Genomic DNA, 19,703 nt, shown 5'->3' with positions numbered 1-19,703 from the left:
TGTTCACTCCATAGTCACTAAAGAGTCATATGACTTTGGGCAAGTCACTTTAACTCTTCTGTGCCTCAATTCCTTCATTTGTCAATGGGACAAATGGTAATACCCACATCGTAGGGTTCTTGTGAGGACTGAATGAGAAAATGTCTACAAAACAACTAATACTTAATGAGTATGCAATAACTATTTTTTTTGTTATTATCTCTTATCCCAGTGCCTTGTATAGGTCTATTGCACACAACAAATAAACACTGACTGTTTGTTGAATAAATGGATGTTATCTGGGGAAAGTGCCAGTCATCAAATAGTCATTTTAGATATCCCTGCAGTCAAGAAAAAGATTTATTATGTTGCCTCACATAATTCTTGGAGGTGCCAAGACAACAATCTCTGAAGCTGTGAAGCTGGAGAACCCCTCAGACAAGAAATAAGAAACTACTGGAAAACCTTCATTTCTGTCATTTATATTTTCTATGAACCTAGGAAAGTCACTTCCTCTCTCTCTGGGCCTCAGTTTTCTCTTCTACAAAATAGCTTGGTCAAATTTTTAGATTTTTAAGTTCTCTTCTTTTAATTTTTAGCAGGTTAGCATTTAGAGATCCTGTGGTTGAAAGCCCTGAATCTTTTAAGTCTTTTCATTAAATACCTCTTGGCTGAATCAATGCCGAGAAAGTAAAGGAACTTGTGAACATGGAAGTACAGAAATGTGATTATTTAGCTTATAGTCTCCAGGGTCCACATCCAGGTACCACAGCGAAATCATGGTCCATCCACACTATCAGGTGTCCTTAGAGAGGGAAGACAATAAAAACCTTGATAAAAGAGAACACAATTTTGTCTCTGTGAATTTTTAGTTCTGTCCTGAAAGACAATATTTTCTAGTTTATGACAACAAAGAGGAGGGGAATGGAGTTCTCTTTCTCCTGGCCCCATAGAAAATATTCTGTGGTACACTTCTCCAAGTAGGCTCAAAGCAAAGAGTCTAGGAACATGATTCTAACATCTGTATCCATACATACTGTCTGAGTTCTTCAGCTTGGCAATGAGAATTAAAATTCTCATGAGCCCGGGTTTTAAATCATGCTTCCTATTCTGTGGTTCTGTGATGAGAGTGAATTAAGGAGATACCGAGCCTGGTTTCATCAGAATCAGAACTTTCCCTCTGAACATTAGGAGCTAGTGGAAAGACTATCACTCACATGCCCCTGCTGCTGCTGCTGCTGCTGCTAAGTCGCTTCAGTCGTGTCCGACTCTGTGCAACCCCATGGATGGCAGCCCACCAGGCTCCCCCGTCCCTGGGATTCTTCAGGCAAGAACACTGGAGTGCTGCTGGCCCTAACTAATGAAGAGTTTCTGGTGAACCACTAGCTATTATAAGTTTGTTTGTTTGTTTTAAGGAAGAACATTCCCTGTGATGTTAGTGTTACTCACTGGTTTCTCCCCATAGTACTTAAAGTTTTTCTTCTTTAATTTCTGATTCTGTTGTTTCTCTTCAACTGTTATCTTTCTTGTTTTCACTTTCCTCTGCTTTAGGTTAGTATGTTTATATATTTGAGAGGTAGCTGTGCCATAAGAGAGTGACTGCTACCTTTGGACCCAGAAGACCTGGGTTTAAATCCAGATGCTCCACTTAATTCTGGAGAGGGAAATGGCAACCCACTCCAGTATTCTTGCCTGGAGAATCCCATGGACAGAGAAGCCTGGCAGGCTACAGGCCATGGGGTCTCAAAGAGTTGGACAGGACTTAGCAACTCAACTACCACCACTTCACTTACTAACTGTTGATTAACTGAAAAAAAACATCAGTTTGCTTACATGGAAAATCAGGAGGATGACCTCTCCCTCTGTTCCAGGTGGTTGGGAAGTTCAAATGGAACTGAAATATGATGACTGAAGAAATTTAAAGGGGTCCAGGGTTATGATCACTAGGTTCCTTCAGGAAGGATCTGTATCTTGAGTATGTGAGCCTGATATCCCATGTGTAGTAATTATCCAGCAAATGTATACTGACTGAACACAAGATAGATTACCGCCAGGCCAGTTCTTATGAAGTATTCAGTAAAATATAGGCAACAACGTAGCCAGAAGCTGTGGTAATTCCAATGGGATGCATCAGAAGTCACAGCATGGAGTGGAAACAAATGGACTGAGAATTCTAATCCTTGCTCCCTTTGTAAAGAGTCATTAACCCAAACTCTCAGTTTCCTTTTCTGGATAGAGGGAAGTTCCCTTTTCTGTGCTCTCTTCTGAAAGGTACAAAGCTTACTTGCCTCTTTGGAATTCTGAAAGCAGTTGCTAGCTCTGAAGAGGAGTGTGAACACTTGAATAATAGCTTCCAGAAGTATGCACACATGGCTATTATAACTGAAGAAATTGCTTTTTGAAATAATGGATTCTCCCAGAATCCAGTTGTTATGAGGGACAGTGTGTTGGTTGCCATGGGACTAGACTAGAGACTAAAGAAATAACTCCTACCTCTGAAGAAAAAGTGGGTCTAACACTTACCTGTGTAATAGCAGCCAACTGCTAAAATCTACCACCCAGAGTTTCATAATTATCAAGAGATTCTCTGGGGATTAAAAAAAAAAACAAACTTCTGGCTGCAGTATATGGATGGGCTTTAAAAATATAACACATTGGGGAATAGTAAGGCAAGGTAAAGGGAGACAATGGACTCACACGATCTTGCAGGTGACATAGAAACTTCTTGTTAATCATTGTTTCATTAAATGCATTTGCTATAAATTATCAGCCACAGGGCCTTATAGACCAGCAATGGCAAATTCTTGACATGGCCCCCAAATTGGGCTCTAATAAGAGACTTGGGTGGGCATCAACTAGAATGAGTTATAGAGCTAAATTATTTATTCTGCAGGCCTGTACTCTAGTCCTATTATGAGGAAGACCAGAATTAAGCCAACAAATGTGTAAAGACAAAGAATCATAGGGAAATACATGGTAAATTCATAACTCAACTGGCCACCTGGGCCCTACTTTCTCTGAGACAGAGAGCTTTTCCATAACACTTCATACCAGATAGTCCTCAAAGCTACCTTCCTGTATACTATCTGGGTTATATGTGGCATCTGAGGACTTCCCTCATAGTTCAGTCGGTAAAGAATCTGCCTGCAATGCAGGAGACCCGTGTTCGACTCCTGGGTCGGGAAGATCCTCTGGAGAAGGAAATGGCAACCAACTCCAGTATTCTTGCCTGGAGAATCCCATGGACAGAAGAGTCTGGCAGGCTACAGTCCACGGGGTTGCAAGTGTCGGACACGACTTAGCAACTTAACTACTACTACTATGTGGCATCTAGCAAATTCACTCATACATATTTTTTTTAATTAATTTTATTTTATTTTTAAACTTTACATAATTGTATTAGTTTTGCCAAATATCAAAATGAATCCACCACAGGTATACATGTGTTCCCCATCCTGAACCCTCTTCCCTCCTCCCTCCCCATACCATCCCTCTGGGTCGTCCCAGTGCACTAGCCCCAAGCATCCAGTATCGTGCATTGAACCTGGACTGGCATCTCGTTTCATACATGATATTTTACATGTTTCAATGCCATTCTCCCAAATCTTCCCACCCTCTCCCTCTCCCACAAAGTCCATAAGACTGTTCTATACGTCAGTGTCTCTTTTGCTGTCTCGTATACAGGGTTGTACATATTTTATAATTATCCACATGGTTACAGTACAAAAGCCTAAAAATTATGTGGAATATTTTCAGTTTCTCCTCTGGGTATTGCAAGGTTGAGTGATATACCAGATCATCAGAAAAAGTATCCTCTTCTAGCATTCCAAGAATGTTTTTTTTTTTTTTTTTTCCTATTTAGTGAAAAAAATGCTCAGTACCTAAGCATTCTAGGCAAGCAAGGTGTACAAACTTTCACTGGCCATATCAGAAGAATGTTTAAAATTAGATAATCTAGAGGATTACTAAGACACCAGAGATCAGAAAGAGTCAAATTTTCTATGCAGATTTGTAAGCAGAGGAGTGACCATCTAAAGCAAGAGTTGACAAACAGCAAAAATTCACAAGCCAAATTTAATGTGCTTTTTCTTTTTGTGTGACGCAAGAACTGAGAATGAATTTTAGATTTAAAATAGCTGATAAAAATAAAAAATAGTATTTAAAGGCATGTGAAAACTGAATGAAATATAAATTTTACTGCCCATAAAGTTTTACTGGAGCACAGCCACACCCATTGGTTTTGTCTAGGACTGTTTTCATGCTGCAAAGGCAGAGTTGAATAATAGCATCAGAGACTATATAGGGCACAAAATCTGTTACTATCTGGCCCTTTACAGAAAAATGTTTGCTGATCCCTAATTATTGTAAAGTAAATAAATAATGTTTAAAAAATAAATAAATAAAAAGTAGCAAAAAAAAAAAATAAAGTCTGGCTATGATATTTTTAAAAAATCAGGGACAGATAAAAGATACTATGAGTTTTGTGAAAAAAAAAAAATCTCTAAGACTCGTGCAATAAGCATCAGTCAACTTCTTGGCCAAAGACACTCGATGGAGGCCCTTTTGAAGTTACAAGTAGGGCTTTCTAGGTGGAGATAGTGGTTAAAAAAAAAAAAAAAACCCACCTGCCGATACAGGAGACATAAGAGACTTGGGTTCCATCTCTGGGTAGGGAACATCCCCTGGAGGAGGGCATGGCAACCCACACCAGTATTCTTTTCCAGAGAATCCTGTGGACCGAGGAGCCTGGCAGGCTACAGCCTATAGGGCCGCAAAGAGTCAGACAGGACTGAAGCGACTTAGCGTGCACACACAAAGTTGCAATTATATCTTCCTAACATAGCTAACTTGCCCCTGGGAAATGTTACTCTTAAAGTCAGGGAGTGAAGAGGACACTGATATGCACCAAAAACTCTCTGCAAGACTCCAAACAAGAAGTAACATTCAATTCCACATGAGTTGAGGTGGGAAAGAGTAGATTTAAAGGACAGAAAGAGTTCAATGAGGGTTCACTTACATTTCTTCCCTCACAGAAACCTGGGGAGAGAAAGAGAATCAAAGCCATACTTATATAAAATTTGCCAAGGATACTAAATTGGGACATATTGTAAACATCAGTGAGGATGGTGTAATTCTTTGAGTTCAGAATGTAAACTACAGTTTCAGTTTTATGATGTGTACCAAACAGTGCTCCATGCGTACAAAACAAATGGATGTACAATCTCCAATGTTTTACTAGAAAATGTCTGAAAAATAGTAAATTCTTGAGCACATAATGCACATGATGAATTAATTAACCCTCTTTGAAACATGATGAGGTAGAGATGAGGATTCATATCCTGATTTTCCAGATGAGAAAATGGAAAAGAAAGGAAGTTATCCAGCCATGGTCATAGTGCCGGGAGAAGAGGGAATCTGAGTCCTGACTCTTAACTCAGCCCATCCACAGTGCACTCTCTGAGCTGGCTCTATCCTCATCTGAAGACTGGTTTTTTTAAGAGACAGGAGCTAGGATTCACCATCTTCTAGGAAGGCAAAACCAAATGTGTATACAAGTATAAACACACATGTTTGCTGAAATAACAGTGATGGTGTTTGTTATTTATAGAATTGTCACAAAAAGTCTAAGCTGAAAGGGCATTTTAAAAATATCTTAGTTTAACTCCCCTATTTTACAGACAGGGAAAACTGAGGTCCAAACAGGGACATTTTCTTAGCCAATGTCACAAAACTAAACACCCTCTGAGCCCCTACTCTGCTTAAGGATATCACCTTCCTTTGACTTCCTGGTCTTTTTGATAACATCCAACATGCCTTCCCCTTTCACCTTCCCACTCATCCCACCCACCACCACTAGCTAATTCTCTACATGCTTGTTTCAAACCCAGAGACCATCCTCTCAACAGCACATACCTAGACACACACATGCACACACACACATTCTTTGAATAAGTTTCCATCAAGCAGGTTTTAATGATTTTTACCCCCGTGGCCTACAATTGTTTTTATCATCATTTTTAATCCCCAAATAAGCAGATTCTTCCTTGACTAGCCTCACCTTCACCCTAAACTCCCAGCAATACTGACAATGAGAAAATGTGAGGTTCTCTTCTTCCTCAACAGGAAAACCTGGCGAGATTACAATCGATTCTTTGCTGAGTCTTGCACCAATGACAGCATTAAAGCCTCATGGTTTATGAACTACCAAAGCTAGAAATGGATTTTTTTCTGACGTGCCAGGCTTTTAAGTCTTGTACCTGTGCCCAGTCCAAAGATTTTTGAAACCCTGAATAAAGTGGTAATCAACACTCTGAATACTCCATCTGAGTTAACTGACAACAACAAACAAATTAGGAAGAAAAGATTTGTTCTCCCACTCCCTCCAAGACAGGTGGAATTCCAAGTTTCAACAAGGCAGATTCAGAATCACCTTTAGAAAGGCCATTTGGGCAATAAAGATGCATTGTAAAAATGAAAAAAAAATCAATAAATGTTCTCTGCAGGTAATAAGACAGCCCCCTGCCTTCAAATAGAGATAATAATGGTAGTAAACTGCAGCCACCAAACTTTAAAGGTAAAAGAAAACACCAATACATTTTTTTTCTTTTTGCTTTGTTTCATGTTTTTTAAATCACTTTCTCCTGTCCCTCAAAGGGCTCAGGACTGGAAGCTGGGGTTCACATTCCAAAGGAACCAATGGGCTCCATAGTTTTGTAAAGAACCCACTGGAGATTTTAATATTTCAAGGAATTTAGATCATTTGGCTCCATGAGCTCACAGAGGCTCATTTTCTCAAAGAAAATATTACCAAGTTCCTCTAACAAGTGATTCTAGGGTCTGAAGAATTTTGAGACCTTGCTAGATTTCCAAATGCTCGGCAATTTGAGTGATTACCCCTCTCCCAGCTTCCTTGTTCTCAAATAGTCCAAGGTCCACATAATAGCAGAGCTCCTCCCAGGCAGCCCTGCCAGCTGCCCTTCTGCCTGCCTCTCTCCTTCAGCCTTAATTTCTGTAGAAAGCTCCCATGTGGAATATGTTATGACAGCAAAATCTTCCCTTTCACAATATAGTTGATCATTTCCACAGTTTTCCAAAAACAATAATATCGTGACCCAGATTTTTAAAACCCAGAGGCAGCATCAAATACAATCTAATCTATCTAACTATTGAATTTGCTTTTCGCTTACTTTCTTGAACTCTTTTCCCATTGGATATAGTTGCTATTACTGTGGTGCCTGGGCTTACTGACACATTGCTTTAGATGGGTGCTATGGTTCATTTTCTGCTCTATAGATAGGGCCTAACTGAAGCCAAGGTATGGGGAAGAGGCAGATTCTCACTGGAGATGTTGGGGTGATCTGAAGTCTTTGGTGCTACTCCTCATTTCCTTTTCTGACAACCATCCTTTTGTGAGTACTCTTAAGGAATGAAGACACTGATCTCTCTTTCCAAACTGCCTATGCCTGGGCACTGGGGCACTGGACCTCATATTGCTCAGTTTAAGCAGTAGCAATGTGCCACTCAGGGTTATGGGTGGAACATGCAGCATGCTTTCTTTAATGCTGAACAGTATCTGTCTTCTTATTGCCTGGGGAACTAGAAGAAAACAAAATAGGTTTCCATTTTATAGGTATTCCTTTCACCTGGCCAAAATGGTGAAAAGATAATCATCATTCCAGTTAGCTATCAGTAGGGAGACCAGTTAAAGAGCACACACTTTCTAATTTTTCTCTAGTTGCCAAGAACACTGTGGTGCTTCTGCTGTCCTCTGATGGGTGTCACCACATTCCTGCTGAAAGGTGTGGCCAATATACCTGCCACTTTAAGACTGTCCTCAGGGATTATAGCTTTATATACGGAAAGGCTGTCTCTTTCAGTTCTGACTTAAAATTTCTAGGCCAGTGAGAAGGAAGAAAAGGGTCTTGGCAGGAAGTACTTCCTTTGTGAAAAGTGGAGGCCAGAGTAGATACTGGTGTTTAGCAACTGAGTATGCTTCCAGAGCAGAGCATCTCTGTCTAGAAGCTGTTAATTAGTGTCCTTTCAAGAAGGAATACTTAGTACAGGATGGGGAGTGAAGTGGATGGGTAGGAGGCTTAAGCCTAGGGAGATTGGGAAGGAAGGAGGCAATAGCATATATAGGAGGCCTGGAAGTGTAGGAGGTCTTCCTGCTGTAAGATGTAGCCTGAGCACCTCTTGGGGCTAAGCAGATATTAATTATTTTAAACTAAATAATACTAAGGAGCCAGTTTTTGAGGACACTTAGCCAAATATAAGATACAACTTAGCTTAGGGTTATGGGCTATTGGACAGGGTCTGAAGGAGAGAATAAAAGTTTCTTATCACTTTGGATACTTATCTACCTAGGAGCTATTAATGCAAAAAGGCCCCAAGGAGGCAGCAGCAGGAGGGAGCAGGTGCATAGACTGATGGTCTGCTGAACAGTGAGAACACTTCCTTTCTGGGGTTGAGGCCAGGAAGCCTTCACTAAGGAATAGTCTTGTATTCACCACAGAGTACAGGCTGGGGACTTAGTCTGGATTTCTCCACTTCTAACCTCTCTAATAAGGACATTTTTTCCCTCACTAGGCAGGAGAATGGAACACAAGAAAGGAGGAAATTAAATCTTTTCAAATCATTAATTTTTTCTTTTGTTCCTAGGACCCACCAAGCTCCAAGAACCAGCTGGGACCAACTTCATTGCCTGTAATAACAACGCTGCCAAAGACAGGGGTCCAACAAGTATGAAAATTGACTTTTTAAGGCTCTTAGGTTCTTTCAACAAACACTGCCAGTGACTTTGTCCCAGAGATCATAAAATCCTGAGTCCTGATAAACTGGTGTCTCTTTTTAGGAGAGAAAGGGAGAGAAAAGTGAGTGTCCAAGATCCTTTACCTTCAGCGGCTCTTTTAAAAAAGACTTTGCAGCTTCCACAAGTGAGAGCTCCATAGTGACAGCCAGAAGCTTCATCCCCACAAATCAGGCAGGTCTTCTGGGGTGGAAAGTAATAGTCGATGGGCAGAACATGGTCCCTGGTGGTCTCCAAACTGAAAAGACCCAAGAGGAATAATGAAACACATGTCAGTAGTTGGCAGAAACAGGAAGGTAGAAGTCTGAATCTTCAGGATTAAACTGCATGTGTAAATTATTATTTATTGCTTAACAGAGTCAGTGTGAAGCTGAATTTTCCTTGGATTTCTCCTAGGGATTATTTTTGTAGGGTTTCTATCATGTGGACAGAGCAGTTCTGGATCCTATGAAAGGATTTGAGAAGTTTTCTGAAATCAGCCAGTCCCTTGGGCTATGTCTGCATGAGGGATGGATGAAGGCAGAAACCTGAGGTAAACATCTCTAACTTAAGGTGGTGGTCATGAAACAATATCAGAGTAATTAAATGGTATGAACTCAGTCCTAAAACCTTACTTATCCAAAGGGAGACCTATGGCGATACCAGACTAAGCATCAAAGCAGTTTGATGTGCTTTGTTATAGTTCTCTGAGCCTTACTCTCATCTGTAAGTAGGAATAATATTACCCAGCCTACTGACCTACTTGTGTGAGCAGAAGTATAAATAAGCCAAAAGGATAAAAAGCTCTTGTAATGAATACAGAAGTGAGGAATTACAATTAGTATTTTCATGTTGTCTTTTTTTTTCCATTCCTTTTCTTTCCTTAGGAGTCTATCTAGATAACATGGACATTCCCCATTCCCATTCTATAACATAAAGTAGCAGTTAAGTAATACACAGTGATGCTGGAAATCTTTCAGGCAACCCTCTAAACACTTAGCTATTAGAATACTCATGTTCTTTGGTTTAAGAGTTTCAAAGGTCACCTAGTTAACTGTCTATCTCCAAGAGGATCTGTGCCTGTGTCCTTCCAGGTGGCCTGAAAGAGAGGGCCAGAAACCCAATCCTAAAACCTTAATGGAAAGATAGATCTTAGTCTCCCACAGTAATAAATTCAAGTTTAAATAAAGGGAACATGGTTCATACTACTCAAAGGTAAACTTTTTTCTCTCCTGTCTTATGTCTAATCATTAAACAAAACAAATGGTTTCCCAGGTTAATCTGCTACAGGTACTTGACAACTGCCTATTCTCTTATCCACAAGAATGCAACCACTATTTTATTTACTTTTTGTGCTTTTACTTATTTATTGGAGTATAACTGATTTATAATATGGTGTTAGTTTATGCTGTACAACAAAGTAAATCAGCTATATGAATACATATATCCCTTCCCTCTTGAACCTCCCTCCCCCACATCCCACTTTCTCTAAGTTCTCACGGAGTACCATGCTGAGCTCCCTGTGCTATACAGCAGCTTCCCACTAGCTATCTATTTTACATATAGTAGTGTATACATATCAATCTACTCTCCCAATCCATCCAACCCTCCCTTACCCCACTGTATCCACATGTCATTTTCTATGTTTACATCTCTATTCCTACCCTGCAAACAGATTCATCTGTACCATCTTTGTAGATTCTATACATGTTCATTAATATATATATTTGTTTTTCTCTTTCTGATTTATTCCACTCTGTATGACAATAAAGGCTGAGGAAAGTGTGGAGAAAAAAAAAACACTCTTCTACTGTTGGTGGGAATGTAAATTGATACAACCACTGTGGAGAAGAGTATGGAGGTTCCTTAAAAAACTATAGCTGCCATATGACCCAGCAATCCCACTATTGGGCATATACCCTCAGAAAACCATAATTCAAAAACACACATGTGCCCCAATGTTTACTGCAGCACTATTTACAATACCCAGGACATAGAAGCAACCTAAATGTCCATCAACAGATGAGTGGATAAAGAACTTGTGATACATATACACAGTGGAATATTAGCCATAAAAGGAACAAAATTGGTTCATTTGTAGTAATGTGGATGGACCTAGAGTTATTCACCATTTGTATGAGTACTTCTTTCTTACTAAGGCAAGAAGGAAGGAAAATAAGCTCTAATGACAGCCTGTTTGCTGTGTTGCATGATTTCAACTCCTCAAAACACCACTGTGAAACATTTATTATTATTATTATTATATCAAATGAAGAAATTCATACTGAGAGTGGAGAAGCACAAAACTTTTTGAAATCAAGTACAGGAATCTCTGACTCCAAATCTAACACAGCGTCCATTATCCTATTGTCTTCTCAGTAACCACCTTCACTTTCTACCCATGACTCTTTGGTTATCATACTCAGCACAACCATCAGAATCCCCAAAAAAGCATGAAATGTTATTCTCCTCCCAACCCTAAGTGAGAAACCTTGGCAGGGCAAAAGCAAAGAAGGCTTTCACTCAGGCTACACTTGACAAGCACTTTATCTCTAAGAGACAAATATTAGCCTTTATTCACAGCCAAAATACAACAGAAAACACTCAGAAACTTCTGCTGATATGCAAACCCAGCAGCTGATTATGGTGGCCTATCTTTTCCCCATAATTCATCCCAAGCCAGCAGGAGTCTATCCACCAAAATAAGAATAGGAGGGCCATGAGTTCCACAGGAAAAGAGCTCAGTTCCTAGATATGAATGAGCCAAAAGCTGAGAACACCATTCCTTTGGCTAAAAATGTCATTTCCTTGGGTAAAAATTGTCATTAAAAAAATTAATTTATTATTCATCATCTTACATTTCATGACTTCTATAACTAGTAAAAACAGTTCAAATAAAATCAGAAGGACATGTAGTATTAAGGCACTTTATGTGCCAGGCCATTTCATATATATCATTTCATTTAATCTTCCCAACAACTGTGCCAGGTAGTTTTGTATCATCCCTATATTATAAGAGTGGAAGCTGCTCCTCAGGAAAACTCAGTAAACTTGTTCAAGATCACTGTTCTTGTAAGTGAAATGCCAGGTTACCATCCTAGGTAAGTCCAACTGCAAAGTGTAGATTTGTAACCAATTACTAACTATATTATGAAATTGAAGGTCTAAATTAGGTGATAGGTTCAACTCAACTCCTATGGACCAGGTACAGGTCTAGGTGTTGGGAAGATACTAATGATCAAGATATGAACTTTGCCTCTAAGCAACTTACTATCTACTACAGGAGAAAGACAGGAAGCAAAGAACTGTATAATAACATAGTAGATGATATAATAAAGCAAAGTGTGTACTGCTACAGATGAGAAAGTATCTCAAAGATAGAAATGCTTTTTGAAAGGTATGTTGTTGTTGTTGTTGTTGATCAGTCACCAATTTGTGGCCAACTCTTTGTGACTCCATGGACTGTAGCACACCAGACTTCCCTGTCCCTCACCATCTCCCAGAGTTTGTCCAAGTTGAAAAGTATAAATATATGCATGTATGTATATACATATATGTATTTATACTGAGTGACTGAACTGAACTGATATTTACATGTATAAAAAGACAGTAGTTATTATTACATGAATGAAAAGTAAATATTAGATAAATAAAATATATACATATATACATGTGTCTGATAGAGTGCCTGATGAACTATGGACTGAGGTTCGTGACATTGTACAGTAGACAGGGATCAAGACCATCCCCATGGAAAAGTGATGCAAAAAAGCAAAATGGCTGTCTGAGGAGGCCTTACAAATAGCTGTGAAAAGAAGACAAGTGAAAAGCAAAGGAGAAAAGGAAAGATATAAGCATCTGAATGCAGAGTTCCAAAGAATAGCAAGAAGAGAAAAGAAAGCCTTCCTCAGCGATCAATGCAAAGAAAAAGAGGAACACAACAGGATGGGAAAGACTAGAAATATCTTCAAGAAAATTAGAGATACCAAGGGAACATTTCATGCAAAGATGGGCTCGATAAAGGACAGAAATGGCATGGGCCTAACAAAAGCAGAAGATATTAAGAAGAGGTGGCAAGAATACACAGAAGAACTGTACAAAAAAGATCTTCACGACCCAGATAATCACGATGCTGTGAGCACTCATCTAGAGCCAGATATCCTGAAATGTGAAGTGAAGTGGGCCTTAGAAAGCATCACTATGAACAAAGCTAGTGGAGGTGATTGAATTCCAGTTGAGCTATTTCAAATTCTGAAAGATGAAGCTGAGAAAGTGCTGCTTTCATATGCCAGCAAATTTTTGAAAACTCAGCAGTGGCCACAGGACTGGAAAAGGTCAGTTTTCATTCCAGTCCCAAAGAAAGGCAATGCCAAAGAATGCTCAAACTACCGCACAATTGCACTCATCTCACACGCTAGTAAAGTAATTTTCAAAATTCTCCAAGCCAGGGTTTAGCAATATGTGAACCGTGAACTTCCAGATGTTCAAGCTGGATTTAGAAAAGGCAGAGGAACCAGAGACCAAATTGCCAACATCCGCTGGATCATGGAAAAAGCAAGAGAGTTCCAGAAAAACATCTATTTCTGCTTTATTGACTATGTCAAAGCCTTTGACTGTGTGGATCACAATAAACTGTGGAAAATTCTGAAAAAGATGGGAATACCAGACCACCTGACCTGCCTCTTGAGAAACCTGTATGCAGGTCAGGAAGCAACAGTTAGAACTGGACATGGAACAACAGACTGGTTCCAAATAGGAAAAGGAGTACATCAAGGCTGTACATTGTAACCCTGCTTATTTAACTTATATGTAGAGTACATCATGAGAAATGCTCGGCTGGAAGAAGCACAAGCTGGAATCAAGATTGCCGGGAGAAATATCAATAACCTCAGATATGCAGATAATATCACCCTTATGGCAGAAAGTGAAGAGGAACTAGAAAGCCTCTTGATGAAGGTAAAAGAGGAGAGTGAAAAAGTTGGCTTAAAACTCAACATTCAGAAAATGAAGATCATGGCATCTCGTCCCATCACTTCATGGGAAATAGATGGGGAAACAGTGGAAACAGTGTCAGACTTTAGTTTTGGGGGCTCCAAAATCACTGCAGATGGTGACCGCAGCCATGAAATTAAAAGACGCTTACTCCTTGGAAGAAAAGTTATGACCAACCTAGACAGCATATTGAAAAGCAGAGATATTACTTTGCCAACAAAGATCTGTATGTGTATTATGCTTATGGCAGAAAGTGAAGAAGAACTAAAGAGCCTCTAGGTGAAATTGAAAGAGAGTGAAAAAGCTGGCTTAAAATTCAACATTCAAAAAACAAAGATCATGGCATCTGGTCCCATTGCTTCATGGCAAATAGATGGGGAAACAGTGGAAACAGTGACAGACTATTTTCTTGGGCTCCAAAATCACTGCAGATTGTGACTGCAACCATGCAATTAAAAGATGCTTGCTCCTTGGAAGAAAAGCTGAGACCAACCTAGATAGCATATTAAAAAGCAGTCTGCCAACAAAGGTCTGTCTAGTTAAAGCTATTGTTTTTCCAGTAGTCATGTATGGAAATGAGATTTGGACTATAAAGAAAGCTGAGTGCTGAAGAACTGATGCTTTTGAATTGTGGTGTTGGAGAAGACTCTTGAGAGTCCCTTGGACTGCAAGGAGATCAAACCAGTCAATCTTAAAGGAAATCAGTCCTGAATATTCATTGGAAGGACTTATGCTGAAGCTGAAACTCCAATACTTTGGGCACCTGATGCGAAGAACTGATTTGGCAAAGGCCGCAGTGCTGGGAAAGATTGAAGGCAGGAAGAGAATGGGATGACAGAGGACAAGATGGTTGGATGGCATCACCAACTCGATGGACATGAATTTGAGCAAGCTCTGGAAGTTTGTGATGGACAGGGAAGCCTAGCGTGCTGCAGTCCATGTGGTTGTGAAGAGTTGGACACGACTGTGTGACTAAATTGAACTGATGGCTGATTCAGGTTGAAGTGTGGTAGAAACCAACACAATATTGTAAAACAATTCCCCGTCAATTAAAATTAAATAAATCTAAAATGTAAAAAAAAAAAAAAAACTGTAAAGGATGTGGAAGAAGGAGAAATAATGAAGGCAATTTTACAATTTGAGTTTTTCCTAATTACAACCCACTTTGGCTAGAGGCCTGAGATATGACCTTACCATGCCAGTATTTGCCAACCTCCTACCTCCTCTCTCTGGCAAAATTATTTGGACAGAATTCCCACTAACACTGACAAAGGGAATACTGCCATTCTGTCTCATGGACTGATCTTCTGGCACTGGAAATGAAAATTCCGATTGCAGTCCTTCTCCCATGTTTGTATTCTAGAGAAACTCATGCATGTTTGTACCAGGAAGTATGTGCAGAAATGGACATTGCAGCTTTGTTTATAGAAGCAGAAATGATACAGGAGAAAGAATGAATAAATTATATCATATTCATTCAATGAAATACAATTCAGCAATGACAAGGAACAGAATACATCTACAAACAGTTGAATTTTCACAAAGTAATGTTGCAGGAAAAAAACATAACTCATAATAGCCTATATACAATATGACTCAATTGGATAAAGTTTAAAAAGAAGTAGAAGCAAACAATATGTAATTTGGGAATATATATGTGAAAAACATAAAAATGCCAGGGAGTAATAAACCCCAAATATAGCATAGTGGTTATCCCTGAGGGGGTAATTATATAATGAAGGGAGGTACAAACTGATTTATGCATTCAGTAAAAAACATGTATTAAGCACCTGCTACATATTAGGCATCATTCTAGGTCCAAGGGTTAGGTTGGGGAAAATAAAAATGTTAATGTTCTCATTACTTAATTGGGGTTCATGAATGTTGTTTTATTATCATACTATATAAGTAACTTGAATGTTACATGTATTCCTTTGTATAGCTATAACATAACACAATTAAAAAAATAAAAGACTAAAAGAACAACCTCTGAAATTTCTAACACATCCCTAAATAACTCTAACTGGAAGCACAGCAGAGATTTCCTTTGAGAATATGTAAGTGCAGAATTTGCACACAACATTGTGTTTTTTCCCACCTCCCCTAGGTTATGTGCTCACTTATTATCCCAATGCTCAGCATTCAGTTTTATGAAGTCTGAAACAAAAGCCCTGCCACATAAAATGGAAATTTTCCAAACAAGAACATGACTTGCTTTTCTCCAATGGTTTCACAATTAATTAAATGAAAGTAGATTACTAGAAAGCTATAGGCCTACAAACACCAGCTCAACCATGAGAAAGTTGGGCTCAGAAACCCTTAGCACCCAGTTATAATCTCAGTCTCTCTCTCCCTCCCTGTGTCTCTCTCCCTTTCTCTCTTTCTCACTCCTTCTCTATCTCTCTGGATCTCTCTCTCTGTCTCTCTGTCTTTCTCTATCTCTTTCTTTCTCTTTGACTCTCAGATTTGAGGATACTTTAGATACCTTAAGGAGTCTGACTAATGTAAGAAAAGATCCTCAATGACTATGGAACCAGGATGAAATGTAAAAGTCACAGACCAGTCTTCCCTGTTTGGGAGAGAATGTAAAATCAGTAGGGCTTTTGAGCAAGCCAGACCTGGGTTAAAACCTTTCTTCCACCACTGAACCTTGGGCCTAGTAGTTAGGCTCTCTGAGATCAACTTGCCTTATCTAAAAAGTGAGGATATTTTGTACTCTTAGGGCTTTTGTGAGACTTATATTGAATAACAAATGTTAACCCCTTCCCTCTATGCCTGTCACATGGTGGCTGTGTTGTAAGTCTAGGGTGCCATTACCTTGTGTTGTGCCATAAAAAATGAAATCTCTTATAGTCTTAAAATAAAAAGGACCATTGTTCTTCGCTATACAGTGTTTTTAGTGGAAGTGTTAGTCTAGCTCAATCATGATTGACTCTTTGAGACCCCATGGACTGTAGCCTGCCAGGATCCTCTGTCCATGGAATTCTCCAGGCAAGAATACTGGAGCGGGTTGCCATTCCAATCTCCAGGGGATCTTCCCAACCCAGGGATTGAACCTGGGTCTCCTGCATTGCAGGCAGATTATTTTCCATCTAAGCCACCAGGGAAATCCAATACAGTGTTTTTAAGGAACAGCAAATACAGATGGAGAAAGAAGAGCAAAAGGCTATATATGTGAAACTGTATCATTTTTATACATGCCTCTGTACTTTTCAAGGAGAAGGCAATGGCACCCCACTCCAGTACTCTTGCCTGGAAAATCCCATGGACGGAGGAGCCTGGTAGGCTGTAGTCCATGGGGTCGCTATGAGTCGGACGCGACTGAGCGACTTCACTTTCACTTTTCACACTCATGCATTGGAGAAGGAAATGTCAACCCACTCCATTGTTCTTGCCTGGAGAATCCCAGGGACAGGGGAGCCTGGTGGGCTGCCGTCTATGGGGTCGCACAGAGTCGGACACGACTGAAGCGACTTAGCAGCAGCAGCAGCAGTACTTTCAAACAAGAAAAGATTTAGTAAATCACCAAATATCTTTACAGAGCATCATATTTTTCCTCATGTGGAGTAATTAAAATGTTTTTATTAATGACATTGTGGAATATAATGAAAACTTCACATGAATTTCTTAGATAAAAATCAAAGCGTTCAAAGTTATTTTCTCTTTACAGATGGCTTGAACCTACTTTTTTGAGGGTATAATGGATATTTCAGTAGTAAGCTTCTTTCCCCCTGAAAGCCTGAGATTTGAAATTTGATGAATATCTGTTCAAGAAAACAGTCATGGTTTCTTTTAAAAGTATTACATGAGCTTATGTTATATCTCCCAAATTCTCTTTAGTGATGCCTTTTGTTGAAGTGGGAAAGTAAACAGGTAGAACATGTTGTTTTCATGGTCATCTTTGCCATTTTATAATAAGTGACTGAACAAATAATTTTGCTTAAATTTCTTCATGTGCAAAATGTATAAAGAAATACGGAACTCACAAGACTGCTATGAAGATTCCATAATATTCTGGAGGCAAAGCAGCTTACATCATTGCTGAGAAGACAGTTGGGATTTTGAGACACATGCCTTGAATCCATGGAAAGTATTACCATCTTAACAATGCTAAATATTCTCACAACAGAACCCAACTCCACACACCAGTCAGTCAGCACCAGCACCAAGACTCTTGGGGCCACAGAACAAGCTGCACCAAGCCTCAGCCCTCCCCATCCACAAGCTGGTAACAGGCTTGGAACCTCACAGGATGTGAAGCCAGCCATACCAGGGCCAAGCTCTGCCTATCAGGGGTTGGCACTAGCCCCAGGAAGCCTTTGGACAGAATGCCAGCTGAGTCAGGATATAGCCCCACCCACCATCATGCTGGCAGCCACTGCACAAAGGAAGGCCTGGCAGCCAATCAAGCTAGAAATCAACCACACCTACCAGCATTCCCACAGTAGTTAGCCTTGTCACAACAGAAGGGCACACACATATATAAGGGTGCACCATCAGAACATATTTCTCTGATGAACAGAGGGGAAGTGCTTCTGGGTCTCATAGAACATTCTCTATATTAGATCACTTCACCAAGACTGTGAAACACAATAACTGATCTGCCTAATAAGCAGAATAAAAACAGAAAATTAGGTAAAATGAGGAGACAGAATATATTCCAAATGAAGGAACAAGACAAAACCTCAGATAATGAACTAAATGAAATGGAGATAAACAATATATCCAAAAAAGAATTCAAGTTAATGATAATAAAGGTGCTTAATGAACTTGGGAAAAGAATGGTTAAACAGAATTTTTAAAAAGATATATAAAATGTAGAGACAAATCAAACAAAGCTGAAGAATACAACTAAAATAAAACATAGATTAGAAGGAATCAACCATAGATTAGGTGGTAGAAAGGAATGAATCACCAAACTGGAATATAAACTAGTGGAAATCATCCAGGTTGAAGATTAAAAAAATTAATTTAAATTTAAATATCTAAATGAGAAAAGTTTAAAAGATGTATGGAAAAACATAAAGCATACAACCAATCACATTATAGGGATTCCAGAAAGAGAAGACAAAGGTAAATGGGCATATATCTTATTTGAAGAAAAAAAGCTGAAAACTTCCCTAACTAGGGAAAGGAAGAGGACACTAAGGTCCAGAAAACACAAAAAGTCTCAAACAAATGAATGTTAAAAGATCCAGGTGATGGAAGTAAAGTCCGATGCTGTAAAGAACAATATCACATAGGAATCTGGAATGTTATATCCATAAATCAAGGTAAATTGGTAGTGGTTAAACAGGAGATGGCAAAAGTGAGCATTGATATTTTAGGAATCAGTGAACTAAAATGGACTTGAATAGGTGAATTTAATTCAGACGAACATTATATATACTACTGTGGGCAAGAACCCCTTAGAAGAACCACAGTAGCCCTCATAGTCAACAAAAGAGTTTAAAATGCAGTACTTGGGTGCAATCTCAAAAATGACAGAATGATCTCTATTGGTTTCCAAGGCAAACCATTCAATATCAGAGTAATCCAAGTCTATGCCCCAACCACTAATGCTGAATAAGCTTAAGTTGAATGGTTCTATAAAGACCAATAAGAACTTCTAGAATTAACACTGAAAAAATATGCCCTTTTCACCATAGGGGACAGAATGCAAAAGTAGGAAGTCAAGAGATACCTGGAGTAACAGGCAAATTTGGCCTTGGAGTACAAAATGAAGCATGGTAAAGACCAACAGAGTTTTGCCAAGAGAAGACATTGGTTATAGCAAACACCCTCTTCCAAAAACACAAGAGACGACTCTACACATGGAAGTCATCATATGACCAATACCAAAAGCAGATTGATTATATTCTTTACAGCCAAAGATGGAGAAGCTCTATACAGTCAGCAAAAACAAGACCAGGAGCTAAATGTGGCTCAGATCATGAACTCCTTATTG

General features: G+C 39.2%; 1 protein-coding gene across 2 annotated transcripts in view; it reads right to left on the bottom strand.

The window, feature by feature from the left end:
- The window catches only part of AR (androgen receptor), a 217,214-nt gene that overhangs the window by 78,390 nt on the left and 119,121 nt on the right, over positions 1-19,703 (bottom strand). For both annotated transcript variants that reach the window (XM_086387520.1, XM_086387521.1), the window contains exon 2: positions 8,872-9,023. In XM_086387520.1, the coding sequence (XP_086243646.1) occupies positions 8,872-9,023 (152 nt within the window). The remainder of the gene's footprint in view (positions 1-8,871; positions 9,024-19,703) is intronic.

Source organism: Bos grunniens, chromosome X (assembly GCF_055505025.1).
Source record: "Bos grunniens cultivar Pamir isolate PY7600 chromosome X, Bosgru_T2T1.0, whole genome shotgun sequence".
In the NCBI taxonomy this organism is placed as follows: Eukaryota; Metazoa; Chordata; class Mammalia; order Artiodactyla; family Bovidae; genus Bos; species Bos grunniens.
This window is presented reverse-complemented; position numbering and strand designations above follow the sequence as displayed.